At 40.7% G+C, this 17,819-nt stretch overlaps 1 protein-coding gene across 6 annotated transcripts; it reads right to left on the bottom strand.

Annotated features, from left to right (window-relative positions):
- Positions 1 to 4: 4 nt before the first annotated feature.
- LOC139988801 (uncharacterized) lies at positions 5 to 17,201 on the bottom strand. 6 transcript variants are annotated; one of them, XM_072006556.1, is made up of 7 exons: positions 17,062 to 17,201; positions 15,413 to 15,527; positions 12,406 to 12,507; positions 9,307 to 9,534; positions 7,079 to 7,288; positions 4,378 to 4,515; positions 5 to 1,114 (listed from the first exon to the last, which is right to left on the bottom strand). In XM_072006556.1, the coding sequence occupies exons 2-7, from the start codon at positions 15,500 to 15,502 to the stop codon at positions 1,049 to 1,051; spliced, it is 834 nt and encodes a 277-aa protein (XP_071862657.1). In that variant the 5' UTR covers positions 15,503 to 15,527; positions 17,062 to 17,201; the 3' UTR covers positions 5 to 1,048. The 6 variants fall into 6 exon arrangements, with proteins under 6 accessions (XP_071862657.1, XP_071862656.1, XP_071862658.1 ...); XM_072006555.1 differs by having other exon boundaries at positions 17,055 to 17,198; XM_072006557.1 differs by lacking the exon at positions 17,062 to 17,201 and adding an exon at positions 16,645 to 16,959.
- Between the last annotated feature and the right edge of the window lie 618 nt (positions 17,202 to 17,819).

Below are 17,819 nucleotides of genomic sequence, written 5' to 3'. Positions count from 1 at the left end.
TAGCTTTATGATAATAATATTTATTTATTTACACTACAAAACAACAGGGACGATTTACAGTAAAAGGGATAACTCGTCCAATTCGAAGATCGAAATACATTTTTACGAGTATTATTCGACAATGACCATTTTCTTATCTCGCCTACTCTGGGCCAATCTGAGAGAAGAGAGTGGCATCGTTTTATCTCGTATGCGGCAATCGTGGAGTGAATCTCAAACTATGCTCAGTTTTGTACAGGAGCCATGGAATTCCTTTAGTTTACCGGATGGTCATCGGAATCGCCGCAGCGGCTTGGCAGCCCTCGGAGAAGCAACGGACAAGGAAACGCGGGCCGCTGAACGGGGAGAAACTTTCTTTACGTGTAAATCGATCAGATCAGAAAGAAACAATGCTTGGCACAGTTGTGTTTCGGAAATAGCTATATACACAGCTCACATGAGATTCTACTCGGACTTACGTTATTTTTTCTTATAAAATTACACAAAAAAAAAAAATATATTTATACGTAATAAGATATTTTATATTTTAAATAGAGCTACATAGAAAAATGACCGGCTCAAAAACATGTTGAATTCCATTCGTATAAATTATATATCATATCGACGAAAGTTCGAGCGTAGCGAATCTCGGTAACGTGAACTTCCTAATCGCTAATAAGAAGAATAATATACCGCGTATAACATAAACAGAGAAAGTATTAAAAAGAAAAAGAGAGCGTTGGAGGATGTGAGACAGAAAACGAGAAGTAGGAGACGAGAGAAGCGAAGCAAAATAGACGGAGGACAGAGACAGTTCGAAGTATGAACTCGAAGTCGCGCGATTACGCTATTTAATTTGACGAGAACAATTCGGTAGTATCGACGAGAGACTTTGGATCTCGGGGACAAGGGGGCAACGCTGGTTACGTTGCCAACGTCGTACCCGTGTTCCAACTTGACAATCACGGCTCGAGAATGTCTCTCACGTGGCTCCCGAGCGTTTCAGGACCATCGGAATTTTTCTCTTATACTTGGACACCCTTTCGCTGTCGCGTTTAGATGATGAACTTTAGATGACGGAAGTGATCAGTCTCGCCTTGAAGTTGACGATGCGTTCGCTCGTCGCTGCCAGGCGCTGAAAATATAAATAGTTTCGGTTAGATTTTATTGTTTAGTAATCAACTATACACACACACACACACACACACATAGATATTCTTTACATGATAAATTAGAAAGAAGAAGAAGAAATCGTCCAGACTATAAGATACGAGTTTCTAAATCATTTACGTGAATGCTTTTTTTACAATTCTCTTTCTGTAGAAGACAATCCTACGATTTTCCGCTTACAAATGTCCGCAACGCTTTCGCGTTTCAATTCTACTTTCGACATTTCTTATTCGCGCGACCACGGTTTCACCGTAACGTAGTAAAGAAACGATCATCGATCGAAGATCATTCACACGGACGGTGCAACATGTGTTCGTTCGCCACGTGACTGGAGCCTGCAACGGAATTTAGCAAGTTGCGGTGCAAGCAGACAAATTCCGAGCGATGTACGAACCGTGAACGCTTTCAAGCCGATGCCCGCTCGCACGCGCGACGAAGGTTGAGCATAATAAGCGCGATTAACTTTAATAACGCTCGAGCTATACAATACCACTGTATTTCCGTCTGTTCGTGCTGTTGCTTTCTCTGGTTTGTCGCATTGTAAACGCTATACCGCCGCCACGCCATAATAAAGACGTGGTCTGTCGATTACACGCGAAACGAGTCGAGAAAAACGCGAAATATAGCTGCGACTGGCCGGTGGTTTTGTTCTCACAGGAATTCCTACGCGTGTTCTTTTTCGGCCGCTTTCTTCCCGCTCGAATTCCAAACGAAACGCGTAGAAAAATCTAGTCACTGTCCGTTGCGTTTCCTCTTCACGCTTGGTAATAGTAAAACCGATCAATTAGCCGAGCATCTCGAGCATTGCACGGAGACAACGATCTTTCGAAATTGGAATAGTTTTTGCGGAACCATATCGTGAGAGAACCAACGAAACGTACATAAAATATAGAGATCTCCAAGCGAGATCATCTGCCTCTAACCAGCTACTTCCCCGTGGTTCTTTCGTCGATCGGTTTCGCTTTCCTTGAGAATTCACGACGCGCGAGAGTGAAACGCGTGAACTTCGACGAGTGACCGCGGTGATCGGTGTATTTATCCCAGTACAGTGTTACAAATTGTAACTGTAACATATCATATAGGATATGATATCGGAGATAAAGTAGACACTATTTCAGGTGTCGGGATAAACGAACTGTTAGAGATCCGAGGAAATATGAACCTGAGTAGTTGGTGAGGACAGTGCGAAGAAGTTTTTAATACAGAGTATTAAACATAAAGGGGATATCAACGATGTTTTATACTGTATATTAAACTAAAAATGTATATTTGCATCTGTCTCCTCGTTTCTCAATTTATCCAAATAGTAATTAATATCCTTAGTTGTATTGCTGCTAATATACGGCCTTAAGAGGATCCAGAGCTTCAAGGTATCAGTCCACGTCAATTCTCGATGATGTGACGTATGATATTAGGTATTTCATTGCCTGATCTCTGAACAAACATCGTGATTTGTTTGATTTATGATTTCGGCACAATTGCTCAACCACGATATTGCTTTTACAACTTTATAAACGTAAATAGCTACCTAGGTATTATTACAATATTATTAAACAACTATTTAATTACAGCTAAAATAAACAGCTATTAATCTACTAATTAAAATGGTATTCTTACCATTGTACGATCGCGAATATTCTGAATTAAGTTAAGGAACGAATTGCACGCGAGAATTGAGCACATCGGTAGAGAAATCGCGTCATCGATAGGTCGTTAGAGGCCGAAGGATCTACCAAGATCTCGATCGCAGGAGCCGTTCAGTCGCACTCCTGGCAATATCGCGTGCCAGGAGCTACGTAGCAGTTGCTTGCATAAGTCAGCCGGCAAATGGACGAGCTATTTCATAGAGAAAGTCGCTTACATTTTTGCTTTCCATCGATCCGGACGGGGGATGCTTACGTAATCGCCCGGTTTTGTATCTGGAACGACAACGCGTCACGCTTGCGCGAGTTTCGGCAAAATCTTGCGCGCGAAAGATCGGTCCACGTCGAATTCAGAATTTCACTTATAAAAAATTGCGAAAGTATAAAATTCTAGACTCTCTCTCTCTCGATTCTTTTTAGATTCTTTTTAGATTGATATATATTAATAATTAATTTAACGCATAAATTAATATGGCTTTATTGGAAATAATAAATAGCGAAAAAAGCTGGTTGAATATTAAACGAGAATGAGATTAGGCGAACTCTAGTTGTGCGTCGTTCTTGAATTTAGAATCGCTCAAGAAAAAGAAATTCGTACGTTGACATTAACAAATCGGCCAAGATATTGTAGTTTCACTTTCGAACAAATCGGTTATATAAAACGATGCAAGGGAATAGTTAATTTACAAGGCAGAATCCGAAAAAATACTACGAATAATTCGAACAGGTTAATGGCAATTTGTTGGAAACCCGTCACGGTGACTACACGGAAAATCCCGAGCAAAGTTATAACGCGTTTGGTCTGCCAACGTGTGCTAACCTCGGTCGGTCAACCCCTTTCCACATGCATATTTCGCTTCGTGTCTGCTTCGTTAAACATAATCAATTTCTAATCGTAAAGATCGACCGGCAGTTGCCACAACGCGATCAGGTCGCTGAGTTTCCATTCATGTCGGTAGATTGCTCATAGAGAAACTGTCTTTTTGAAACGGTTCTTTACGATCAGAAGAAGATATTGAAGCAATTTGTAAATTGAAGTGTTCTCATTCCTTTGATCGCCGATTGTATTATGAGCTGTATGATACAGAATTTCATATTTCTTCATCGTTTCTCTTTTCATTGCTTTTATATTTCCGTTCCTCGAATCACTTTCTTTTAATATATATTATCAAGATGTTAATTAGACGTTTTGATATTGTTGGATATTTTAGAATTCCAAAATAATTGCATTGATGAGACATAAAAATTATTTCATCGAATCGATTACAAATCCACTTTACATTTCAAATAATATATAATAAATAAAATGATGAACGAAATAATACATTGAAGAAACATTTTGAGATTTTAATGAATCTATAAATTCTAATATTTCTAAAACATTTAATAAATACGATCGCGTCATTTTCGCCTTTCAACTGAAAGCAAGAAACGTAACGCTAATCGAAAAGCATAATCGATAAATGAATAATAAATTTATCCAACAAAGGCAATGAATCGATTTCTGCATTTTTTAGATTTCTTCTTACTATTTGCCATTTATCACTTAACCCATTTTTATCATATACCAATGAAGATTACTCACAAGAATGAGATCCTGTACGAGGTTCGAAATTCCTCTGTTCACTATGACGAAGAACCTGGTCACGGGTCCTGGAATTGCCTCTTGAGGCTCCTCCGCGCCCTTTCCAGCCGACCCGTCGCCTCCGCTTCCGGCTACCAGCTGGAAATAATCAAGCCGCGTATTAGCCTAATTTCTATCGCAACAGAGGTTTTCTCAGAAAGAGCACGAGAGAAGGTGAATGATAGAGACAAGTTGCGTAGATCGTTCATTGTCATCGATCATCGCGTAAATCGTTGTCATTGATATTTTATTTTTTAAATAGAGAGATAGTTGCGGTGTGTAGCAGCTCCACGTCCAGCTTCAGCGCTCCCGATACTACGGTGCTTTTACATCCTGAATCCTACTTGCGGCTACGATTCATCGATCTTGCTGCTACGATCCTTACGTGCGCTCCTTCGGCTCGTGACATTGTTTCGGATATCGTTATAGGGTGTCCATACGCTCAGGATATCTTTCTATTCGTATTCTTGCAATATAATTTATACAATGACAATATACTTTCGCGAGATAACTTCGAAATCTCGACATTTCAAAGTTTCGTGACACTGTCGCATTATGGACAACCTAAAGGTGCATCAAAACTAGAAATATATTTACAAGGACCCAAAAAGACAATACGACGTTACAGTGATAATTACAGACAGCATGACGCACATACTTACTTTACTGCTCGGTCGTTAAAAAATCGTACGTCACGCACCGTGCTATCAATTTACAATACTACTATTTAGAAAAATTCGTGTACGAGGCCAGACGACTCGGCTGTGTGTAAGAATCTCATTTTCTCCGTACGCATTCAGTCAGAGATTCGAAACGAAAAGAAGCGAAATTATTGGACAACGCGAAGCGAAATCGTCTGGCTGCGCGTTGCTTTTGGTGCGTCCCAGTAGCAACGAACGAGCTACGGCTACGACGCTAACAATATACAACGTACGAATGTGCAATGAACGAGTACGAGATCACAACAACGAGAGAATCGGCAATCGATCAATGGCTGCCCTGAGATTCCGAGAAAATCGGCCGGGATGTCCATCAGCCAGTTGCTTCGCCGAAAGTCTTTAGTCGCTGGTTGTCGGTGTCGCGTCGGGACCGTTGGTCGGGTGGAACAATTGGATAAAAGATGAGTCGGACGTGACGGAACGAAGGATTTACAGGGTCACTGAATACTTGTCCAGAATCGGAGAATAGGATCGATAAACGTGGAGGTTACAGTTAGTAGGAAGATATGACGATAATCGGTGTTACGTGGCGTTCGAAGGACTGAAAGTTGTCACATTGAAACAATTCTTCGGGCGAATACATGCGATGGCTTACGAAAGTATTTAAACGTTTCGAAATTTTTGTACGTACATGTGTAACATTTCGAAATTTTATTTTATCATACCGCATTACCAATTTTCTTTAACTAAACATATATATCTGCGTTAAATGTCTTGTAACTTCTATATAGATTTTCAGATTTGTTTCGGATTTTACCAATGTGATAATGTCAGTCGTGTCTCGTTAAAATGTTGGTGAAATTTCAAAGTGTTTTATATAAAACACGCAATGTACATGTACATAAAAATACATTCATCAGCCATTGTATATGGAAACTAAATTGCAGATCTTCCATGTCGTTGTTGAAATTATCTTTAAAGAATACCAAAAATATTCTTTCAGTCGGTCGAGATGGGAATACAGGACGAATGTAAACAGGGTTTTGGTTAGTGACAACGATGATGCATTACATCTAAGACTCTACGCTAGGACTATGAGAAAATCGATGAACGTTGCGCGAATTGTGCCCCAGGTTTCTGAAATTATTCGCGTGACGGATCTTCCTCAACAGGGTGGACGATCGGATTAAATGTCCTGGTGCACAATCCACGTACGATCGTGGCTAAGGGAAATCGACGAAGAAGGCACGACGAAACACGGGGAAGGCAAGTTAATGAAGAGCGAAGAAAGGACAGACAGACCACACGAACGATGTTCGAATAATCAAGTAAACGGAAGACGAAGGATAAACAAAAGAACACGCGGTACGAGTAACAGGTGATCGTTAGTCACGTGCGAGGAGTACATGCTGATCAAACACAGTTGCATGCTTTGCTTCGATGTACAGAGGATTGGGTGCTGTTAAATATGCGGTTCGTTGCTTGTAGACGTGCAAAGTACTTCTTGCGAGATAGATGCAAATATTAGATATTGGATGCACTAGAGAACGATATTATTATTGCAAACCAATATTACCTCGAGTTGAAACTCCTTACATCGTAACATTCATATTTCTATAACAAACGGAAAGCCATCTTTTCGGAAGAAATACATCTTGAAGTGGTGCGTTACCATAAAAGACCTTGCTCGAGAATTAACGTGTTAGAGAAAGGAAAGTGTCATCCACCAAGCGCCATTGGCAAAGAGAAACAGACAGTGAGTTAAAGCCAGAGCAAACAGAAAGCCGACCAGGTTCCCATAGGCCAACATTCAGCGAAACCACTGAAAATCGTCATCAAGAAACCTGTGGTATCCGTTCACCGAGTGGACAAGTGAAATTCAGAAGAGAGATAAAGAGAGTAAGAGAGAGAGAGAGAGAGAGAGAGAGAACAGACAGACAGGCAGACAGAGAGAAGTGCAGTAGGCAGTGTCCGTTCGGCTCTGCTCGGAAGGATTAGCGTACCGGTGGTAGGTTGCCGGCTCCTGACGCGGCCGGTGCGCTGGTCGAGGATCCCGCCGTGGTCGAGGAACCAGCTGGAGCGGCAGCAGGGGCGGCACCTTGGGGAATCGGGCCCAAGTCCCGAGAGGCGCTTAAACCGAGCCCTAGGCTCTGCGTACCTGCCACCACGCGGTACACCGTGCCCGCCGCTCTTGCCGCCCCGTCGGCCGCTTGCTAAACGAGAACAGAGACGAGAACTTTCGTTTACTGATCCGCTCCTCGGGAGAACGCCTGTCTATTTAGTCATTCTTTTCTGTTCTTTTCTTTGTTTCGGTCATGATTGTCGCGTGTCGTATCGACAACAAGCGATTTTTCTCCCTCCGCTTCACGATAGTGGATTAGTATTCGTCGTCGATGAAGTGGATGTCCTGCAAAGCGGCTGAAATTGTTTTTAACGACTGACGAGACGAGTATTTTTCTTGGTATTTGTCTTTGGTCAATGCGACGATTCTGCGTTTATTCTAGTTCGTTTCAGTCATTTTGTTTCGGGTCCATTGGTTTCTTGGGGATTGCTTTTCTCCAGATTGTTTATCGCGTGAAGAGTGGAGGATCAGAATAGAATAGTATAATGCAACAGATTTCCCAGAACGTTCTAAGAAAATGTGAAATGTTTCAATCCGATATTTCGTATCGTACTTTCAAGGAAACGAACGGTAGTTTTTCGATACCGTAAAAGGAGGTCGGTCTATCGACTAGTTCCAAACAGTCGCGCGTATTACTCAGGATCGCGTAAGTTCTCCATTAGCGATTGCGAACATTGGTAGCCTTTGATAACAAAGGATCATAAGATAAGTAGCCAAAGACGGCGAGGGAAAGCTTTAACGCTACTCGAAATCGCCAACTCCACGCAGTTACTTGTATCTTTATAAACGCGATCAAGAGAATGGAAGCTAATCAGAAATTTGTTTTAAATATCACAGCGTAACTTTTCCAAACGCGTTCAATTTGAATTTCGAAGGAACGAAAAATCGAGAATACGATTCGAAAATCGAAATTATTAGCTGTTTACGCAATCGTGATTTCCAAATGCGACGCAAAAGATAGGATCACGTACTTCTTGTTCTAGCGCGTTTCTTGCGACGTGCTAAATTTTCTATTTTTTTTTTTTTTTTTCTCGTTTATGAAGCATGAGCCTCGAGGACGTTTTCGTCTCGTCTCTAATCATCCACGAGGTTAGGTCGCGCCTAGGTCGAGAACCTTGGAATAGTAACCAAGCTACACAGCTGGGAAATTCGGTCGTAGACTTTCACCGGTATCAAAGTAGGCGCCCTTGCCTGTGTCCTTCTGTTCGCTGCTTATTTGAATATTAAATCTACCAATTTCTGCAGTACTATTTTCGATCTTTATGTTTTTGACGCAAAGCTATACCTTTTCTTATACAAATTCTTTTTTCTTTTTCTTTTTTATCCATCTATACATTCAATTCAAATATCGTGCATTGAGTTGTTCGACGTCTAATACTATTAAGAGCAGTAAATTGTACGGTGATTGGAAATATCGAGATTAATCGACAGAGTATTATCCATCGAATGTTTCAATAATTATTCGACTTAATTATTGTTGCAGTGAACTAGGTAATGTAATATGACTTGGAAAATAATTATTTCTTAATCTTCAAGGTTTCTGATACGTGATACAAGAAATACGTACTTTCTACTTCTTCTGGAAAATAAGTATTAATAATTCCTAGGCTGCAGATTTGTATGCATTTATACAGAAATTCACAGAAAAATGATACTTAATACATGCAAATGATACATATAAAATAATGAAAGTGGCGTGTCGGATCTTTCTTTTTTCTTTAATAGATGTTGCGGGTCTCTTTAGATTCCTTTGCTTTACTCGTACCCATAAAAATATAAATTTGCATAAAACCCCTCGATCTAATACTATAATAATTACGTTACGTATTACCACATGTAAGATACGACAGTTTGCCGGAGTTTCTCACACGCTACACTGCGAATGGTTTAATCGTTTTAGAAGATTAGTCTGTTCGAATCTTAGTGTCATCAAATGGACAAAATCCTCAGCTACGTTTATCGATTAAACATCGCCCATGAATTACAAAAATCCATTACAAAAATCCATGACAATAATTAAGATCCACAGAATGTAAACTTCCACTTTTCACCCGATACTGAAGAGACGCAGTGGAACAGGAAACGCTTTCTTTATTACGGAAAACTCACCCTGATTATATCAAAGACGAAGTTGCCAGAGCTGCTGGAGCCGCCCAGACCAGGGAGGAACCTTTTGTTTCTGTTCTCGTCATCTTCAGTCTCTACTTCTTCGAGAGGCGTCAATGGTGGCGCTGCATCGTTGCTGCCCTGTTCATCCGCGAATTGTACTTTGACCTCGTTGTTTTGCGACTCGGCTGCTACTTCGTTTACCTTGTACTCCGCTTCCGGGTTTATATTCTGTGAAATAGAAGATTTACGGTCTACCATCTTGAGTATGTTTGATGACGAGTTGCCGATCGATTGCTAAGGAAACACGAATGGACATTAATCGTGCGTTATTATACAGTCAAGGACTGTAAGAGTGTATTTAAATCGTTGGATAATCAACGTTAATTATTTATGAACGCTGATGTATTGTAATATCAAGTTCGTTAACGATCGACCGGCGTTTAGGGAGAAAAAATACGGCTTATTCAGATCGAAGGAAACGAAGCGTGTGACGTGCGATCTCGCGATGTCTCGTGATCGGGATGCGCATCGGTTCAGCGATCGATGGCTGAACGACGGCTATACTCTGCAAGCAACGTAGAGAGATATGCAATGGATCACGACAAAACTCTTCGAAAGAACTCTTTTTCTTGGTCGTTTAACATAGAAAGCTGTATCGTATACATTACATAGAACATTTTATGATTTCATTAACACCGTAATGAGACACGACAGTCATGACTATATTGGAAATATTTGAAATCAATGTGAAAATGTGTATTACGTACAGAGGTTATAAGACATTTATGCAAACATTTAGTAAATGTGTACTGCATGAATAGAAATAGTCGTATGAATGGAGAAGTAACGAAAAGTGATGTAGTTGCAACCACAGTTTCTTCCATTTACTTTAGAATTTTCTTTCGTGAGCAATTGCGTAATATAGTATATGTGTGTAGAGCAATTATATAACAGCGCAATCGAGTCCAAACTTCTGATTATCGTATTAGAACAACGGCTTTTAACGAGAAGTTTGAATTTATTAAAAATCACCAAAGAGAGCCTCTTGTATGCTACGTTTTTCTATATTATTTGAAGTTATCTAACTTATAAATTGCAGATTTTCTCCGACTCTGAATTCTCTTATGCTGATTTCAGTCAACGATGCATCAAAAACGCATAAATATCCAATAACAAAACATCGCTGCATGATATTTATAACAACATAACACTACAGAGAAGCTAAACAAAATATGATAAACGGGAATCTAATAATCATTTATCATCATCCATCATTGCGGAATATAAATTGTTAACTCGAACGTTGTTTTCTTCCAGCTAATTCTATTTAGCATAGCTGTTATGCGACGATCGGGAAATTAATTGTAAATTAACGCGAATGCAGATTGATTTTTTCCAATGATCGACAAAAAAGATGAAGGCAGAAAGTAGCGATTAATGTTCAACGAAAACAGCAGAAAAAGTGTCCTCTTTATAAGAAAGTACCTTGCCTCGAGACGAATATGAAGAATCAAAGGATAACGATGTCAAGAAAAATAAGTAGAAGACAGAATGAAGAGAAACACAACGCAAACAGATAGACAAGCGAATAATAGAAAACGATACGAATGGTATACACACGCAAACGCACACAGAGAAAGAGTTATAGTTAGCAGACAGTAGAAAAACTTGGTAGACAAATTATTGTTTCCCGCAGCAGTCCCAATTGCGCGGTGATCGTCCTTGCCGGATCAATCGATTACTCTTCGTTCAGGTTCATTGACCTCCAACGTGTTACCGATCTGGTCACCATTGTACAGTCACGCGACCGTAGGGGCGACCTCGTTCGTCCTGTCGTCCTGATTGATAGCGGTCGTCTGGCTGGCTTTAGTGCTCGACATACTGGCTGGCGCTTCTGTGTCTGTGTCCTCGTCCGGCGGGAACGTCGGCAAGGATACCGATACCTTGGAATTGCCCGCGTTGTCCTCCTCGTCGTCGAAGAAGGGCGACTCAGCGGTTGCCGTCGAGCCATCGCTCGACGATTTTCCGGAGTTCGAGTCACCGTTATTCTGAATGAAACTGCGAAGAACGGTCGGGCCGAGTATTCGGATGATTTCCGCGACAATCGAGTTCACCTTTTTTTCGATCATCTAGAAAATAACAGCTCTTAGCTGACCTTTTTTATCAATCCTGTTTTCGAGTGTCGCTCGTTCCCATTCACGAGGAAGTTTTCTGTCTTTTCGTGTCCGTGATGCAACAGTCGTAACGTAGCTCCTGATGGTAATATTATCGCGCGATTTAATCGAATTCGTTTCGTTGAAATTCGTGTTCGTTATAAATGGTTACGTCGAGCATTGGTTCTTTTTAATCGTTCGGCCAACTGTTATTATTGTCGTATTTGCGTCGTCGAAATGTACGTCGATAGAATTGCTTTTTGAGCAACGTTATTGTTGAATTAATGTTCCAGTATTTGTTGACGGAGCTCGATATTAGGATTCGTCGTCAGCCTTCGGTGCAGTCGAGAACGTTACAACGGGTAGGAAGTGAACGTGTCAAATGGCGATGGATGATGTTGCCGAACTAGTGGCTGGTTCGATAAAGGTGGTAAAGTGGAAATAGCAAACGGTTGCAACGATCGTGTTTTCCACGGTGAAATTTGGCTCGAGAAGGATGTACGCGGATCGAATTCGTTCCGATAGAAACTTTCAATTTTCGTTCGATATCTTATCTTAATTCATGAAGTTAATTGAATAAACGAACACGTAGTTGCGCAATCTATAGACAGAATGCACAGGAAACGAGGAAACTCTCCGTGAATCATGAATCGAACGTGCAACTTTCTTAGGAGGAATGTCGATTCACTGCGAACAATTTCTCTTCGGGTTTAAACCGACACGGTATTACTAATGAAACGTTTTCGTTGACGATATAATTTCTCAATTACCCGTTAATGCGAGAAAGCGGCGATTTGAACAACATCGGACGTCCAAGATCCTATTTCGATCGATTAAATCCGATACAAAAAATACCGTACGTCTACGAGGGAAGGGGAAACTTGGTACATAAATCGGTCCTGGCCGTCTGCAGGATTTGACTGCGCTGTATTCAGCAGCTGCTCACCTGAGAGGCTTCGGGAAACAGTTCTCGCAGGATACCGATCGTCCGTTTGTTCCTTAGAGCGGCCTCGTTGTCGGCTTCGGCCATCACCAGCCGATTCAGTGCCTGAAAAAAGTTTCCCTGTTGTCCCTACAAAGTATTTTCAATGTCTGGAAATTCTCGTTTCATATATTACTCTTCCTCTCATGCATCTGCTTCCGGGATTTTCATTACCACCTTTTAGTTATTGTTCTTGTATGTAATCGTGTAAAGTATTATCCACAGAGATAAGAAAGTACCGGCGAAATATATCAGCACCTGATCGGAGTGCTTGTCTGGAAGATAGTCGAGAACGTCGAAGAGCGTTAAGATAATATCGTTGCGCAATGTCCACGATGGGTAGTATAAGAGAGACATAAACTCTAACCAAGGATTTCGTTCGATGCGTTCGACGTTTGCTCCTGAACGATAATTTACAATCTACAAAATTGAACGAGAACGCGTGCGGATCGTTCTACGAACGGAGAATTGAATAAAGTTTAGGCGAGAGAAAATAGTGGAACTGTAACGTTGCGCACGACAATCGCTCGAAGAGAATTGCAGCGTTTAACGACGTGATTGCGCATTATTACGTATTACCGCATTAGTGTCGCTACAATTTTCTGTTACGATATACGTAGCTTTTTATGATTTATGACCTCCCAAGTTGTAAACGACGCTTCTTGTTCGCACAAGACGATTTAAATAGATCGGCAGTGAGATGAAAAAGTAAACTCGTTTATAAATAATGTCGTTGAGTTTTGTAACAACCCGGACAAAGTCATCGACGGATTAATCGAACCGTTCTGACACTTGGACGGTCTCAAAAGTTGCTCAACCTGATTACCATGGTTCACTTTCCCCTATACCGCGCTCACGTTCGACTCGCTGTTACGATATTTGTCCCTGCGTGTTGTCCACATTCGCAACTAGTCTTTGCTTCCGACATAGCCTCACCAATAACGAATTCATTTTACAATTTCCTATAGATATCCGAGTAAATCGCAAATTTTTCTGAAATTGAATAGCCGTTTGCTTCGAAGCAAACAGCTGAACGAAATTAGAACGAGTGCCGTAATAGGAGATCGCGCTTATTCTCGCGTTGAAGTCTCCAAAACTAGCGGTAGTCGTCTTAAGATATCCGTTACAATTTCTTTTGTACTTTGTAAAACATTTCACCGAAGATTACGAAGAAAATATATATAACAGGTACAATTTTGATGATTACCTGATTTTCGTGCTATCTAGTAGTTAGAAAGAGCTAATACCTAAAACATGATAACTGATACTTTTGAGAAGTCGATATATTTTATGCAAATATTTTTCAAGAAGATCTCATAAACAAATTCTGGTAATACGTAATTAGTTGTTACGATATCGCATTTTAAAATTGCTGCCATATAGAAAACAGGAAATATGACTTATCGCGTCTTTCCTCTGCACTTTTTCACTTGGATCTTTTGTAACTCAACTGCAATTGACAAATCCCACAAACAACAACGATACCTGGCAATAAAAATATTTCAAGCCAAAAGAACAACTAGTACAAAAATAAAGAGATTTGGAAACCACTATCAAGCACGATATAACGAGAGATGGAGAGAGAGAGAGAGAACACGTGCACGTGAGCGCGTGTACGTTTACGCGCGCGCTTTCCATTGGGCACCGATCAAGCGAAGAAAGTGTCCGGTGTAACTCTGGAAGTGTTCGCGGCCAGTGAAAGTGTCGAACAGAAGAAGAGAGTCGACCAGACGTTCTGACTTTTCGTTGGACCGTATATTTCATCGCTCGTGAAATGATACTTGCCCACATGCCTAACTCGTCACGCTAAAAAAAAAAAAGAAAAACAATTCCATGAAAATCGTTTAGTCTCCTTCGACTATGACGCGCGAGTTCTCTCTATTTTCTGTTTCCGACAAAACCTGTTTCTTAATCGAGATGTCTACGCCTATTTTCATTGGAAAGAATGGCTATAAGAAAAATCTTCGTTGCAGGAAACAAGGAAGACATTTATTTGCATACTCTACTACTTTAACGATTCGGCAGTCGTTAAAATGCAATGGCGGTAAATTAAAATCCTAACAACCAATCGAGCCGCCATTAGACATGTTAATGTTACGAGCAAATGTGATTCGACGTTGTTAAATGGAAATCAAATACATCGTCTTAAGTCCGAGGATTCCACGTGACGTGGATGAGACATTAGAAACACGAGTGTTGCGCGTTTTCTTTGCGAGCCTTTATTCGCGCGAGGTCGTAGCACTCGATCGGAGTGAAAGAGGTTCCGTCGAAAGTGAAACATCATCTGCGATCACCGAATCGATCGACTCGGTCCAACGATCAACCGGCGATTTAGCCGGACGTCGAAATCCTGGCGAGAACTTTCGCAACGAACGACACTGCACGTTTCCTTCGTTGGTTATCTCGACGATTGAACGGCCGTTGCCTGTCGCGAATTTCGCGCGCGGAAACCGCGCTTTCTCCGATTCCAGCCTTCTTCCGAGATAACGAAGATCGTCTCAAGGATAGATGGATGGCGTCCAGCCGGCACAGTGACACAGAGAAATCGATCGTAACGCTAGTTACGCAATCTCTGAATCCAATACAACTAGCTGAGAATCCTTTCGGACATCGGACAGAATTTTCTAAAATACTTTTCTGCGTTAAATACACGAAATATAAAAATACGATATATACAAAATACGATGCAAGAGATTGAGGTAAATTACATGAATATCAGAGAACAGAATTTAATAAATTTTCCTCTGTCAAAGAGGAAGCTATCTATATAGTTTGGAAGTTTCCTCCTTTTTAGTGGAATACACGTTTGGCGTTGAAAGGTTCAAGAACTAAATACTAAGGTCGTTCGATGACTTCGATAGAACCGGACTGCGGAAATGTTTGTGAAATTATCGTACGTTGTCGCAGGCAAATGAAAACAAAGTCTCTGACGACATTTGGTGAACGTACGTACGTTTTTCAGCCGACTTACCTCGGATTGGAGACGATCTTTATCAGAAAGTGGAATCGAACCGACTAAAGTCACGCACAGTGCTGTTGCCAAAATAGCGATGAGTTTCATTTTGTTTGGTTGGGAATTTGAATACCTGCAAAGGAAAAGGGTATGATATAATTTTCATGGGTAAAAAATTCCTTGTTGGTTCTTATAAAATATTTCACCGCGGAATGTTTAGCAACTTTGATTGTTTATCGAAACGCGAGCATCGTGAAATACGTATCACTTTGCGTTTAAGAATATAATATCGTTTTATCTGGAATCTAAAATATTATCTTATATCTGCGCGTGTTTCTTGGATAATCGACCAGCATGATGGACCGGAAACGTTTTGAAAGGATCCTGGAGAAAAAGATGAGAAGGTGAAGGAGTCTCGTCGATGTTGCAGGAGTGGGGAGCAATGGCTCTCCTTTCTCGAGTGTGGATACGTTCGAAACTATCACTTTCGACCGAATGAAAGTGGAGAATGCCGCTGGCAAAAACGACGCCGAGATTCTTGAGGAAAGATGGTCTAACGCGTTTCGTTCATTTTTATAAAAATGAGTCATCGCGATTGCTATTGCTTGTTGTTCGTTCTTACAATGTCGAACCGTTCGTTGCAAATCGTAACGAAATATAGAAATTTTGAATATTTCAACCTGAACTGATAATATGCATTTCTTTACGACGTAATTATCGAGAAGTATCGAAAAATAAATGCTCATCGGAATATTTGACTTTCTTTTTTGTAACATCATTTACCTTTCACGTTTTCATACGTTCTATAAAATTTAATTGTAAGTTCAAATGCACATGTTGCTCGACTTGCCTTCAAACGAGTCTATAATTACGATAGCGAAACTGTCGGAATATAATGCTGACCACACATCGAGTTAATATAGATTCAGTACACATGTCGTCCCAACCGATGGTGATGGAGCAACAGTGCGCGTTCGAGGCCAAATATTAGCAAATTTCATTAATAATTCGCGAGCATAATCGAAAGCAGGCTGCGACTATGTTTGGAATAGAGAGTAGTACAACTTTCTTCTTAATTGATAAAAATTGCAATGAAGTAATTCGACTAGCTACCAAATATTTCATCGATTTGATAAAATCGATAGGTTGAACCGACGTGTGTAGAGTCACGTGCGTTCCGCGAAATGATCAAGCGTCACAGTTCGATAAAAACCGGATTTTCCTTCGGTTGGACCAATAGCTGGTCTTACGAATTTCGATTTTTTCCTCGAGCTCGTTGTGTCCGATGAGAACCACTTCACGAAAATCTTCACTCTGATAATTCTTTCTGCCCGCTTCGTATACGCGAGCCTCTTTCGAACTCGAGGAAGAAGCTCGAAATTGGAAATCCTATGCACCTGGGAACCTATCGAGACTCTATGAGAATTACTATCTTGTAAACTCTTTTGCAAACGTTAAAAAAGCAGTCGGATGTTTTATCGAGACGTACAGCCAAACTGAGTAAGAAAAATTGAACTATTTTTGTACAATCGAATTTCCAAAATACTCGATAGTTTCCTGAACACAGAGCTCGTGTCACGTGGACTAACGTAATGATCGAACGCTGAAATAAAATGCACGATATCGCGGTCGAATACGTGTTCCGTATGAAGGAACTCACCACACACCGATTCGTTATGACACGGTAGAACTTTTAAACTGTCCGCTTGTAAAAGAGACCGAAAAGGAGCTCTCCGTGGCTCCTGCTCTCTTCGGCTTTTCTGTAACTGTCTGTGTAACGGAGGTTAGTGAGCGGCTTTTATTAGAAGGAGGGGCCTATCGCCACCTCCACGCTACACTTCAGACTCCGTCCTCTCTGTTTCTCTTTCTTTTCTGATTGCCTCGCGCGATTCTGAAGAAGGGATCACCGTAGAATGTGAGATGTAAGTAGCTACGGCCGATGAAAGATCCTCGATGCGACCGTGAAGATGTGCTGAGCGGAAGTACGAAGCGGATTGTTGTTGTGCATCAATGTATCCCTAAGGGCGATCGATAACAACGAATATAACGAGTAAACGCGTTACTATAGGAATTTATGTTCGTGATTAATAAAATATACGTTCGTTTGACTTTAGAAATATTTCGAAATTTCTGGGCTTAATTTGGATTCTTTAGACCTTTGAGCTGTTGAGTGTTTAAATTCTCGAATCTTCAAATTTGTTAACTATTCAACGAATTCCTGTTATGGAAGTGGAATGTTCCTGAAAGTTAATTATAATTTTCAATGATAAACGAACTTGCGAAAGATCGATTGTGTCTCGATTACGTTACATTTTTTCTATGCCTTTCTTCGACTAAATCTCTCTTCGTTAAGAAGCAAGTGTTATAACAATCGGCGTTTAAAACGTTTTCACGATGAAATTGATTGTTCGGGTTCGATTATGGT

Source organism: Bombus fervidus, chromosome 7 (assembly GCF_041682495.2).
Source record: "Bombus fervidus isolate BK054 chromosome 7, iyBomFerv1, whole genome shotgun sequence".
NCBI lineage: Eukaryota > Metazoa > Arthropoda > Insecta > Hymenoptera > Apidae > Bombus > Bombus fervidus.
The sequence above is the reverse complement of the archived record's forward strand: the minus strand, read 5'-3'. Positions and strand labels throughout refer to the sequence as shown.

What these genes read in the sequence shown, in the direction of transcription:
- LOC139988801 (XM_072006556.1), bottom strand. Translation starts at nt 15,502, where the DNA reads ATGAAACTCATCGCTATTTTGGCAACAGCACTGTGCGTGACTTTAGTC. An exon ending in GAGCCGGCAACCTACCACCG is followed by an intron (nt 4,516 to 7,078) that starts GTACGCTAATCC and finishes GATTATTTCCAG; the next exon opens with CTGGTAGCCGGAAGCGGAGG. An exon ending in TCGTACAGGATCTCATTCTT is followed by an intron (nt 1,115 to 4,377) that starts GTGAGTAATCTT and finishes TTATATTTTCAG; the next exon opens with CGCCTGGCAGCGACGAGCGA.